Below are 13,713 nucleotides of genomic sequence, written 5' to 3'. Positions count from 1 at the left end.
TATTTGTTTCACAAACTATAAAATCGTATGTATATAGATATAAATAATAATCACAAGTATACAAAATAAATCTCTATCAACCCTAATTAATATCTTGAATAATCTTATTCAATTTGGCTCGTTGTTCTTCTTTACTCTCTTCTTTAGCTAATTGAGGATTCTTCTTAATCACTTCTTCAGCTTCCTTTTCAACCGATTTATCAACCGGTTGAGCTGGAGGTGGTTTTTGTTTATTCACAGGTGGAGCGGCTTTTTGCACTTGCTCTATTTGTTGGATTTTTTGACCTTGAGCTTGAGCATCCGCTTGAGCTTGTTGAATAATCTTGGGATCAACTTTCTTAACTTGATCTTTATTCGAAGCTGGTGGTGGTGGAGCTGCTACTGCATCGGCAGCATTGGCGGCAGCGGCTGGCCTTTGTGGTTCTTTATCTTCAATAAATCTTCTCCATCCTGTCTTTAAATTATCATTCAAATCAAATCTTGGGAATGGATGAGCTTCAGTATTAAACACATATTTATCTAATGGAATCTTATTAGTATCATCAAATAATAAATATAAATATTTCAAAGTTTCAGCCCACCAGAATGATTCCACATTATCAGCTTTTGGAGGTGGAATGATAGTAACATCATCTAAACAAGTATATGAAACTTCACCTTTAGAATTTGTAATCTTAGAATGAGCAATAAAACTTTGTAAGATTTCATAACCCCAAACTCTATATTTGTCATCCTTGGTTAATCTATACAAGATAAATAATGATTCAACTGTTTCTGGTCTTTGTAAATTATGTCTATCTAATTGACGGATTGAAAAATCATGTTCTTCATTTGAATCAGTATTGAACACAGCAATTTCAGGTGATAATCCAGTTTTAACATTAGCATACATTTTATAACAAGTTTTAGTTAATTCAGCTCCTAATTTAAAATCATCAGCTTTATCAGAATTCCAATCAGGTGATAATTTAGCTTCTTCTAAAGTTAAACCATTAGTAGCACCAAGAGCTAATAATCCACCATAGAAACAAACTAAATGATCCATCTTAGTAGATAATGATCCACCAATACCTCTTTCTAATTCTCCAATAAAAGTTAAACCATTTGGTTTTGATTTACGGACTAAATGTTTTTTAACTCCTTCCACTGATTCATGATATAAATCCCAATAAATTGGTTCTTGTTCATTGGTTTGTAAATATTGTTTTAATAAATATTCATAATATGAATCACCTCTTGATCCTAATCTAATTAACAGACCTTGGAATTTACCAGTATCAGGATTAACATAGATTGGAACTAATCCATCTTCAGCTTTATTAGCTTCTAAAACTTGCATAACTTTTTCAACTCGTTTCCAATATAATGATTCACCAGTTAAATGAGCTAAATATTTAAATTCTAATTGTAAAGTTGCAACTTCAGCAGTTGATGAAGCACCAGCATCAACATGATTTTTAATTCCTTTCCCTGATTCTAAATTAACTGAACTATATGGAATACCAGTTTGAGTATTAAATGATCCTTCTAATGCATTAGCTAAATCAACGGCTTTATCTAAATAAACATCATCATTAGATAAATGGAAAGCAGATAATAATCCACCTAACATTCTAATTGTGGTTTCAAATACATTAACATTATAATTAAATCTATAATCCAAATCATTTTTGATCCATTTTTTAGCTCTTTGAACTTCTTCTTTTGCATCCATTATCATTAAAGTATCTAATGAATCAACAATCATCCATCCCAATGGTTTTTGACCCATATTTTTCCCCTTTTGTTTAATGGGTTGATAAGTATCATAACCCCAACCATATTTTTCATAAGTATGCCAACTTTCTAACATTACATCTTTAACTTCTTGTTGAGCAACTTTCCAATCTATATTGGAAGTATTTGATGATGATGATGATAATGAATATGAAGAATTTGAAATGACATAGGAATAGATGATGTATACCCCTAAAGCACCTATAAGCCCTTTGAAGAACATGATGATTCGTTTTGATGATTTACTACGAGGATTATTTAGATTAATAAAACTTGAAGGAGGTTTATCTTTATAATATAATGGTAAAGATGAAGGTTGAGTTGATTTTGCTTTCCAATTTTTATTATTATTATTTATATGATGAACTCCACCTACACCTATCCCACCACCTTGATTAAATGGAAATGACATTGATTGATATTGAGTAAGTGTAAGAATGTATCGATGTTGATTTAATGATTTAAGAAAGAGAGCGTTGAATAGAAATTTTAGAGGACGTGTTCTATTACCAAATTAAAATAATCCTATTTTTTAAAGGCTTTGAAAGGTGATTTATGAATGATCAATTGAATTGAATGGTTTCAATAGATATGATATAGTGATGATGGATAAGAAACACGTATAATCTTGAATAGTTAAAAGAAATCAATGTAAATGATTTAACCATCCCATTCAAGAAGTTACAGCATTTTACCAAAAAAATTATATTTTCCGGTGTTTAAAAAATAAATTTTGTAACAGCACTGTGTGTGTAATATCGTCTACAATTACTATCAAACGGTTATGAACAAAGAAGTCAAGGCCAAGATATTTCTTCAAACTGTATGATAGTTTTCTTTGGTCTACTTCATTTGTAAAGTCTAGAAAAATATTCACAATTAAACTATACGATTAAAGTTGATATTATGATGTTTGCATGTATGATTGGAAGCAATTATAATTATCAAATATTAAAAGATAAGTTTACGCGTTCAATGAAGTTATTGAAGCAATTAAGATTTCGAATTAATTGAATGTAGCAAGTCCCATCATCTACTCTTACACATTCCATTTTACAACTTAGTACTCTATTTAGACGATATAAATAAATTCCTGTTTTTTTTGTCGAAAACGTCACATGACTTTGTCGAAAATGTTCTCATGACAAGAATTAAATTTATGACATAAATCATTTCTTTTTGTTAAGAAATCGTTTAGCCGACCGTAACAACCGATATCAATCAAAAAAAAAAATATTCTTATTTTCAACTGTAATTGCAACGTCTTTTAAATTCTATTATAGAATTGGCTTAAATAGTAATGAATAAATCTGTGAATGACGTCTCTATGGTTAAAGATTATGAACTTATTCATTCAAATTGAATCATTCAAATGCAAAAGCAAAAAGTAAATAATGACCTTAAATTAATCTGTATAATCTCCCCCAGGTCATGGTTTAATTATATCATTTGACCTAATTTTTAACTATTTTTATGAGCTAATTTCCCATTTTATACCTCAATTCAGACTTATGTCCATGATTATGATCAGCCATACCTATACCAAATCAAGATATTGAAAGTATCAAGCAGCCTTTCCCTTCGATTCTGTTCGGCTTAACCGATTCAGACTTTTAACCGTTTTGTGCTTACTTTAGAACAGTGTTGGCTTTGCAAATATTTGTCTGGGGTCATCATACATCATGATTAGATTAATTGTATATAAATTATCATACATAAGAATTATATCAATTCAACTTTTTCACTTTATAAATACAATTCAATATTCATATCCACGACGGATTTAACTGGTTTATAATTGCAAATAGTTAAAATACTAGTTAGTGCTATTTCCATCAAATTAGCGCCTTTTTTAAACCGCTAAAAAAAATTTTAGACACCAGACAGACAAAAATCAGACAGACAAAAAATCAGAAGCAACAGACACTAAAAAAATAAAGAAAAAGAGAGAGGAACGGCGGACAGCGGCACTAGCACCATCTTAGCAGCAACATCAAACAGTAGCCAGTCAATAGCAGTATCAAGGTCAAGAATCACCCTGTCAATCACTAGATATCATCAATCTGACACTATTCCAGGTAAACCGATACACTGATACGAAAAAGATTTAAAACCAAACAAGGATTGATTAGTTGAATTATGACAGAATTAAGATCTCCATCCATGATTCCGTCAACCGATTTATCACCTATATCGTCATCTGAATCAACACCAAATAATTCAAGTCAACCACTATCATCATCAGGGATCCCAGTACCTCATCATTCATCATCTTCATTGTCGTCTTCATCATCCATGACTTCCAATAAAAAGAAATCAACTAGAAGATCTGTAGCTTGTAAAAGTTGTCATAGTTTGAAAGTTAAATGTACACCAGCTGATCCTCAAAATCCAGGTGGTACATGTATTCGATGTCAGAATGCAAATAGAAAATGTGAAATTGATTTGAATCAAACTAGAAAAAGAAGAAAAGCTTCTGATTTATTATCTTCAACTTTAAGTAAAGAGAATATAACTATAAATAGCAATGATGAAACATCTAATATTTCAACTATTACAAATACAAAAGTCAATTCGCCTACTTTTAATAATGACAATAACAATGGTACCATTTATATCCCTGGAGTAAGTGTTCCCATCAATCTGGAAGTCAATTCTGACTATGATGCTACCGCTAATAATAATAATAATAATAATGGGTCTAGTCAATCTACAACTAATTCAACAAATACTAGTCCTAAGAAAGAAGAAACATTAGCAAGTTTAAGAAAACAAATCAAATTATTAGAAGCTCAGGTGAAATCTCAACAACAAGAATTACAACATCATCATCATCATCATCAACCACAACCAATTAGACATAATACAAGTAGTGATAGCATATCTGATGCTGGATCACCTCCATTCATTTCTAAAATTGATTTAGAAAGAGAAATCAACGTACTATGTGATAATGCATCAGTATCGAAATTAACTGATTTAACCGATAATTTAAAAATCATTAATGGGAAGAGAACTCAATTATTAAATGATAATAGAGTAATAGATGTTCTTACCTTGGGTATTTTAACCCTTGAAGAAGCTGAAGAAAGATTACAAATCTATAGATCGAAAATTTATGATATTCATCAATTAATTGAAATTCCTCAACATGTTACAGCTCATGAATTAAGTAAACATCAACCATTTTTATTCAATGCTATAATGTCAATCACAAATACTGTTTATCAAAAGGAGATACCCTTAGATAAAGCTTTAAAGATTGATAATGCAGCTTTCCAAACCATTTCTACTGAAGTTATGGTGGCAGGAACTAAATCGGATGAATTAGTTAAAGCATTATTATTATTATGTATTTGGTATAATAGTCCTGAATTATTCAGACAAAGAAGATATCATTTATTAATCAGCATAGGAGTTACCATGTTGCATGATTTAGGTATTGTGGCTAAACCTTATAATAGTTTTAAAACTAGTGAAGCTGGAGTTTCAGTAACGGATAATTCAAATAATAAGAAACTGACTCCTCATTATCAAAGTCTTGTATTAATAACTTATTTCACAGCTGTTAGTATTTGTCTTATATTGAAAAGAACCATTTATGTGAAATGGACTCCATATGTCGAAGAATGTTGTTCAAGTTTGGAGAATCAACCAGAAGCAAGATGGACTGAATTAGCTTTATTTGCTAGATTAACGCATACTTTAGATAAAATTCATCATGTAGTTCATGCTCCTGAAATTGCCGAACGGAAAATCTCAACTTCACAATATATCATTCATGAATTTCAAAAGAATTTATCATTAATAAGATCGAATATTAAACCTGAAGATCATGCCACTATGGCATTTTATTATTCAGTTGAAGCTTATCTACATGAACCTTGTTTATCGAATATTTTCGTGGCGGATGCTGAACCGGATAATACAAAATTAACTGAAACTTCAGCTAAATCAATTTCAAATTGTACAAATAGTTGTTTGAATGCTTTAGATGAATTTAATCATTTAACCCCTGAACAAGTTGCTTCTATTCCATTATTTTATGGTTCAAGAATTATTTATACTGCTGGTATGTTATTAAGATTAAGATATCTTATTTTATCGTTACCATCTCATATTGAAAAGGATTTAGTTCCATATCATGCTATAAATGCCATTCAAAAAGCTAATAGATTATTAGATGAAACCAGTAAACTTCATACCGTGAATCATTTCTTAAAAAAGACAAGATTAGTCTTACAATTATTTATTCAAACTTATGCTACTCAAGTTCAAGAATTAATTAAAAAGAATGGTGAAACCCCTCAAAATTTCAAACCGATAGTAATGCCCAAGAAAGTATTGAATACTCTTGATAAATTAACGGCATTTTATCGTGCCCATCATGGTAATGCTCCCAACACTCTTATAAATGATGATATTGTTAATTCAAATCCTCCTATTGATGTATTTGGTTATGGATCAACATTCAGAAGAGATAATAAAACTAGTAATATTCGAAAATCTCAAGCAGATAATTCAACAGATCGTAGAGCTTCAAGTGTGGGTGGATCTCCTAGATCGGATAGTTTTGCAATTGATAATAATGGAAATGGTACCAATACTCATATTAATAATAATCAACCTTTTAGTCCATCACCTTTAAATCAACATTCTGGTATAAGTATTATCCCACCTTTAGTTCCAAAGAATTCTTCATTAGCAAATAATATTCCTATAACTTTACCACCCCCAAATTCACAAGCTATGATGAGTTCAGAAAGTACAAATATTCCTATAATTCCACGGAACCAAGCTGGAGTTCAATCATTTCCTTCCATGTATAATCAAATTGATAACAACGGGAACAATAATAATTTGATGGCACCTCCATTCCAAACCAATAACGTAAATCAAATGTCATATAGACAACCATCATTATCAGGAGCATTTCCAAATGTGGCTAATCTTGCTAATGCAGATCAATTAGAAAATTCATTCTTAGCTTTGAATGAAGAATTTTGGGTTGATTTATTAAGTTCTGAATCAGATAGAATCTATTTCTCAAATAATAATCATAATAATGGTCAACTGAATGATGAGGTTTTCTTTATGAGTTAGGTTTAAAAAGTCTTTATGTAGGTTCTTAGACGCTTTAATATTTATTTAATTCAATTCAATTCAATTCAATATATTTATTTATTCAGTAATAATCCATTTTGTAGAAGTTGTTGCTAAATTTTTTCAAAAATGCAACACAATTTAAAATTACCTGTATATAAAAAGTACATCGTATATAATTTTTCAACAGTAATATCTGTCTACACGTATTTATTGAATTCGTCATTAATGATCTAAAGGATGGCAGGGACAGATTCAAAGAAGCAAGTTCATGAAGATCGAGCATCGTTTGGATTGATAGATATCATACGTGTTCTTGGAGGTTTACTTCTTTTAAATGCCTTTTTTTCATGGTGGTTCACATCTTCTTCACTCTGGGGTTATGAAGGTAAATGGCTGAATTTGACTTATATCAATTTCCAATTATCACCATTCAGTCAGTATGTTAACTTGACCCTTGATGAATTGGCTATTTATGATGGAACTAATCCTAATGTTCCGATATATGTGGCAGTTAATGGGAGTGTTTTTGATGTTTCTAGTTCTCCAAAGATTTATGGTCCAAAAGGTACTTATCATAAATTAAGTGGGAAAGATAGTGCAAGAGTCTTCGTTACAGGATGTTTTCAAAAGGATGATGAGTTCACTTATGATTTACGTGGTTTAGATGAAACTGAAATAGAAAATGATATATCTCAATGGAAGCATTTCTTTGAAGATAGTGATAAATATTGGTATGTCGGTACTGTTCAACATGAGCCATTAACTGGTGAACCACCAGAACCTTGTGAACATGTAAAATTCCCAGGATATCATAATAGAGGTAATAACCACAAACATAAGCATACATGATAAGATTTAAGAATATATTTTTCCGTTAAAGAGTGTCTATATATATATTTATTTATTAGATTTATAAATTTATGATGATGAGGCAATGTCTAAACTTTTTTGTAAAACATCTAATAATTCTTCTGGATCTTCTAACCCAATACTGATTCTAATTAAATTACGATCAACTTCCCATTTAGCTACTTCATCTAATTCTTGATAATGTGCCAATATAGCATATGGACAAGCTAATGTGAAATTCGTTCCTAATGAAGGACCCTTATGTAAATTTACTGCATTAAAGAAATGAACTGCGTGATCCGGATTATGAAAAAGAAATGACATTAAACCACCATATCCTCCATTTGGAGTCTTAATAGCTTCATAATAAGGTCTGGTACTTCCAATATATGGATGATATACTTTAGAAATCAATGGACTGTCTTGTAATAATTTTACAACTTTTAATGAGGTTTGATCAATTTTTGCAGCTCTCTCAGCAAAATCTCGAGAATTTCTTTCTAACCATAATGCATCTTCAGCCCAGAATAAATCTTCATATTCTTCATCAAAGAATTGTTTAAGGGATGGATATAATGGAGACAGAGGATTTAATACAATAGAACCAGCCATTACATTTGAATCACCTGAAAATACTTTAGTTAAGGAAGATGCCACAATATCTGCAAATGGTAAGACATGAATATTTAAAAAGTTACCCACAGTTTCATCTATAACAATGGCAAACCTATATTTATCAGCAAGACTTCTAAGACGTTTTAAATCAGGAGTCTTTAATAATGGATTGGATGGACATTCACAGAATAATGCCATAATGTTGAATTCCCCACTTTCTAATTTTTCTTCTAATTCATCTAATGAATTATCATCCCCTAATCCTAAGAAATGAACTCCAGGACCGAATTTTTTAAGAATATTAAGAGTATCAACATATGGGAATCCAAAACAAACGGATTTCTTAGGTCCTTCTGTACTAATTTTTAATAATGCATGATGAGAAAAGAAAATAGATGCCATACCAGAAGGGAATAAATAAACATCAGTTTCACTAACATTCTTACCTCTACGAGCCTTTTCCATTTCTTCCTTTTGACTATGAGATTTATCAACTTTACCTGAAATTCTTCTTCTCAATGCAATCTTAGCTTCTTTAGCAAATTTTAAATCTAAAACTCTACCATATTTTTGTTCAATAAATGTATTGAATTCTTTTTCAACTTCTTCATGAGCAACCATACTTGATGATCTGAATGATGCAGAAATAGATGGTGATTTCTGTTGAATCCTTTGAGCTTGAACTTCTTGTCTTGTAGCCCCTAATTGATTATTAGAAGGTGGAGAAGGACTTCTTGTACTATCAATATTATTAAATAATGCTTTTAACACATACTCACCCATTCTTGAACTTATACCTTCACCTGAATGTTGCCAATAGTTCTTAGCTAATGGGAATTGACTAGCTGGGAAAAACACTACTCCAATAGTGGATTGTATAATGGTTGATTTTTCTTCTTCATCAGCAGGAGGTGGAGTACTTAATTGCAAAACTCTAACAAATAATCCTTCTAAATCACTCTTTGATTTTATAAACTCTCTGCATCTCTTGGCTACTTTATAAGAAGGGAAGATCATACATCTTTCGCCTTCTCTACCATATTTGGATTCGATCTTTTGCGATAATGTCTTAATCACAGCATGAATGAAAAATCTTGGATATCCGGTAATCATCTTACTTACTACCCAATCTTCTCCTTCTTCATACCCCACAGTGGCTTCCCAAGTTGGTAAAGTGACAGAGACAGCATGAGGGATGTTTGGGATTGGTAACCCTATTTCTTGAGATGGCATTCTGGTCTTTATATGAAATGTCTATCTGTATCTATCGTAATTTTAAACTATGACAAATATTTAAAGATCTCCAATCTTTTTTGTAGTGAACAAAATTTGAGTCATGGACGGTTGAAAAAAAAAAATTGCGACATCAATTTAAAGATGCTACAGATTATTAAAACAGTTTCAGTAAAAGCCTGTAGAATATATTTTTGGTATTTAAATAGAATTACAGTAACTAGATTTATCTATAAAGGAGTGGATTATATGCAAGGTATCGTTGTTAATAAAAATAGCAAATTTGTTTGTTCGAACTAGAACACTAATCATCATGTTTGATATGAGTTAGTTATTATTATTGATGAATAGTTATAGTTCTTTGGTTTTGATTTATGATCTTTATGTTTAATTTATTTTATTTTTTATGATATTGAATATGTTTTACAATATTATGATTTAATACAATTTATAGCACCTTCCTTAAGAAGCTCTATATCAGTAGCACCAACAGCTTTACCATTGGAATTACCATTTAATTTTGTTGAACCATTTGGAGTGGCTGAAGCAGTAGTAGTGATAGCAGCAGTAGCAGTAGTAGCAGAACCATTCGAAACTGGAGCTGGAGCAGCAGCAACACCACCTTTACGATTATGTTGCATATGAGATTGGACTAAATGACCAGCAGCTAAGGCTGAACAAAGAGAAAGTTCAGCAGCTAATACAGTAGATGCAACAATACGAGCAAGTTGTCTTGCATTATCACCAGGATTAGTTGGATGTGGACCACGAACACCTAATAAATCTAACATAGCACCTTGTGGATCTAAGATAGTACCACCACCGATAGTACCAACTTCAATAGATGGCATCGATACCGATACTTGTAAATCACCATTCACATTATTCATTAAGGTTATACAATTTGATGATTCAACATTTTGAGCAGGATCTTGACCACAAGCTAAAAATACAGCAGTAACTAAATTAGCAGCATGAGCATTGAAACCACCAATTGAACCAGCCATAGCAGAACCAATTAAATTCTTACTAATATTTAATTCAACTAATGCATTAACATCAGATTTAAGAACTTTTTGAACCACTTCAGCTGGAATTCTGGCTTCAGCAACAACAGATTTACCTCTACCTTCAATCCAATTAATAGCAGCTGCTTTTTTATCAGTACAATAATTACCTGATAATGAAATAACATCCATATCATCCCAACCACATTCTTCAACCATATATTTAAGAGAATATTCAACCCCTTTTGAAATCATATTCATACCCATAGCATCACCAGTAGTGGTTCTAAAACGAATGAATAATAAAGTTCCTGCCATGGCAGTTTGAACATGTTGTAATCTGGCGAATCTTGAAGTAGAATTGAATGCTTTTTTAAGGGTTTTTTGACCATCTTCAGAATCAATCCAAAGTTTAGCAGCACCAGCTCTTAATAATGAAGGGAATGAAACACATGGACCTCTAGTCATACCATCTTGAGTTAAAACAGTTTGAACCCCTCCTCCAGCATTAATAGCTTTACAACCACGCATAGTTGAAGCCACTAAACAACCTTCAGTAGTAGCCATTGGAATATGATATGGTTTACCATCAATTAATAATGGACCAGCCACACCAACTGGAATTGGCATGAAACCAATGACATTTTCACAACAAGCTCCAAACACACGATCATAATCATAATGTTCATAAGGTAAACGATCAGTATCTAATACTGGGGCATTACTTAATTTGGCAATAGCTTTTCTTCTTACAACCACAGCTCTAGTATTATCAGCTAATTGTTTTTCTAAAGCATATAATGGTAATTTTCCTGCTACGACTAATGATGAAACTTCATTATCAGTTAATGATTTAACTTTACCTTCTTTTAATTTGGCAATACATTCATCAAGAGGAAGTTGTTTACTTGGAGCAGAGATAATCAATTCATCACTTGAACTATCATCATCTTCAACCACAATTGTTGATGAACTCTTTGAAGATGGGGCTTTGGAAGATGCTGATAATGGAGTAAGTGGGGTGATTGGAGATGATGGAGATGATAATGAAAGGGTATTTTTTCTTGATTTTGGTCTTGAGATTTCCTTTTCTAATAATTTATTATTGGCTGAAACTTGAACTCTTGAAGCATTTAAGAAATAAGCATTAGTACTAATTGAAATAGCAAATGCAAATAATAAGAATTTTGAAATTAAACTATCTTGAATAGCATGACTTATTTTTTCTAAGATGAAAAAGATGTTTTCTTCAACAATGATTAAAGTACCTAATGGCATATAAGTTCTTGGTGATAAAACGGTAACGATAGTACCGTTAGAAGATACAGTTATATGTTTAACAGCTGATTTTGATAAACTTGGGGAATTGGAAAAGATTGATTCAGATGGATTTGAAGTTGAAGAATATAACCATGAACTTCCAAACCAGAAAACATGAATGGCAAGATAAGTTGCAACCATGGCTACTTTGAAAGATACAATGGAAGAATCAGTCTTGGTAAACATATTTGAATCATGAGGATGAGAAATACTTGAAGCTTGATCGGCAACTTTTTGAGCCACTAATGAAGAAATACCTTCTTCTTCTAAAGCATCTTTTAAATCTTCAGTTCTTCTTGCTCTATTAATTTCAATCTTTAAAGCTAAAATAGCACTGAAAAAAGTATAAACTAATAATAAATCAATTGATAAGATTAAGGCTCCTAAGATACAGAAATTCTTTAAACCAACTAAATGAGGAGCATAACCAGCAATAACAATTAAAACCCCAATAACAGCGACATGATCTCTTAACATACTTACAGTATGAGAAGTAATAACACTTGAAACAATGGTTTTAACATCAAGAGATGAATTTGAAGCTCTTTGAACTTCAGAAGCAATAGAAACTTTATGTTTGAAACCAATAATAGCCACTAAGAAAGGAATACCTTCTGATAAACTAATTAAAGGAACTTTAATTTCTAATATTTTAGTAGTTGCAACCAATGCGAAAAGAAAAGCAAAAGTTGATGATATTATAGTTGAAAATGCTAACCAAAAATTTGAACCAACTTTTCTCATATCTAAAAATACTTTTATAATAGTATACCACATTGAAAGATATGCTACTGTTATTAAAAGAATATCAAAACTTTCAGCATTTTTAATTAAATCATTAATTTTAACAATGGCATTCTTAAGATATTCATAATATTTGGTAATAGGATTATTATTTCTAGCTTTCCAAGTGATTCCCTTATAAGTAATGGTATTTATCGATTGTAAATGAGATTGAATTTGATCAGTTGGTAAAATTAAGATTCTTTCATTTTGATTTAAACTTTGATAACTATGATCAATAGTTGGGATATTTTGATCATTATTATGAACTTTTCTAAATCTTAATGGAGCTATAGTGATTTGATTGGCATTAGGATATTGAGTAATATCATCAATTTGAATCCAATTTTTATAGTCTGTTGAACCAGGTGGGTGATAATAATTTATACCTACTGAAATATTATTTGGGTTTGATAAATTTTCAGGAACATATTCATCAACCACAGATAAATAAGCAATGGTGGCTAGCAAGGCTGTGACTATGATGAAATGTATAGGTCTATGTGCTGACGTAGTAGCCAAGGCACTAGTTGCTTTAGTAATGAAACCAAGCATGGTTATGGCGTTGTATCTAAAATGTGAAACCTTTTGAATTTGGGCTGTAAAAAAAATAGAATGAGTTAGTAATGGCGATCAATGGGGTATAATTGCCTTAAATGAAAGAAATTGGATACTGACCTGTTTAAGCAGTAGATACGTATGACACCTGAAACGTAGAAATGGCCCTATAATCAATCAATCAATCAATATGTTTCAAAATAATAGAAATTGTCAAGCTTTTACAAATGACGAAATCTGTATTTGGTAAAACCCAAAAATTCTTTTTTTTTTTTGTCGTTCTTTTTTGATGCTCATAAATAATTTTTTTATACGACAGAATCGTATAACAATTTTTAGACGCGCCTCACCAGTGGGAAGGTACAACTACAGCTGTTAGGTTATGAATTAATCATCATTTACTATGTGTGGTTTATTTTATATATATATATATGTAACATTATGAGAGAGTATAAGTAAGTAAGTA

At 31.1% G+C, this 13,713-nt stretch overlaps 5 protein-coding genes across 5 annotated transcripts; 2 read left to right on the top strand and 3 right to left on the bottom strand. All coding sequences in view use genetic code 12, as the record gives it.

The window, feature by feature from the left end:
- Positions 1-82: 82 nt before the first annotated feature.
- Positions 83-2,188, bottom strand: MNS1 (mannosyl-oligosaccharide 1,2-alpha-mannosidase; the record flags this gene model as incomplete). Its single annotated transcript, XM_064904734.1, has 2 exons — positions 83-262; positions 383-2,188. 2 exons carry the CDS (start codon positions 2,186-2,188, stop codon positions 83-85), a joined length of 1,986 nt encoding a protein of 661 aa, XP_064765291.1.
- Positions 2,189-3,939: 1,751 nt separating this feature from the next.
- WAR1 (War1p) lies at positions 3,940-6,879 on the top strand (the record flags this gene model as incomplete). Its single annotated transcript, XM_064904635.1, has 3 exons — positions 3,940-4,381; positions 4,535-6,346; positions 6,539-6,879. 3 exons carry the CDS (start codon positions 3,940-3,942, stop codon positions 6,877-6,879), a joined length of 2,595 nt encoding a protein of 864 aa, XP_064765290.1.
- On the top strand, positions 6,876-7,752 carry DFJ63DRAFT_317166 (uncharacterized protein). The gene has a single exon (XM_064906783.1). The coding sequence runs from the start codon at positions 7,120-7,122 to the stop codon at positions 7,729-7,731; it is 612 nt and encodes a 203-aa protein (XP_064765289.1). The 5' UTR covers positions 6,876-7,119; the 3' UTR covers positions 7,732-7,752.
- On the bottom strand, positions 7,753-9,749 carry STR2 (cystathionine gamma-synthase). The gene has a single exon (XM_064906782.1). It carries the CDS (start codon positions 9,577-9,579, stop codon positions 7,801-7,803), a length of 1,779 nt encoding a protein of 592 aa, XP_064765288.1. The 5' UTR covers positions 9,580-9,749; the 3' UTR covers positions 7,753-7,800.
- HMG1 (hydroxymethylglutaryl-CoA reductase (NADPH)) lies at positions 9,750-13,629 on the bottom strand. Its single transcript, XM_064906781.1, has 2 exons — positions 13,368-13,629; positions 9,750-13,288 (listed from the first exon to the last, which is right to left on the bottom strand). The coding sequence occupies exon 2, from the start codon at positions 13,242-13,244 to the stop codon at positions 10,011-10,013; it is 3,234 nt and encodes a 1,077-aa protein (XP_064765287.1). The 5' UTR covers positions 13,245-13,288; positions 13,368-13,629; the 3' UTR covers positions 9,750-10,010.
- Between the last annotated feature and the right edge of the window lie 84 nt (positions 13,630-13,713).

The sequence above is a fragment of the Scheffersomyces coipomensis genome (assembly GCF_036884675.1).
Source record: "Scheffersomyces coipomensis strain NRRL Y-17651 chromosome Unknown DFJ63scaffold_1, whole genome shotgun sequence".
NCBI classification, from domain to species: domain Eukaryota; kingdom Fungi; phylum Ascomycota; class Pichiomycetes; order Serinales; family Debaryomycetaceae; genus Scheffersomyces; species Scheffersomyces coipomensis.
Note: the sequence above shows the minus strand (reverse complement) of the source record. Positions and strands in the feature narration are given on the sequence as shown.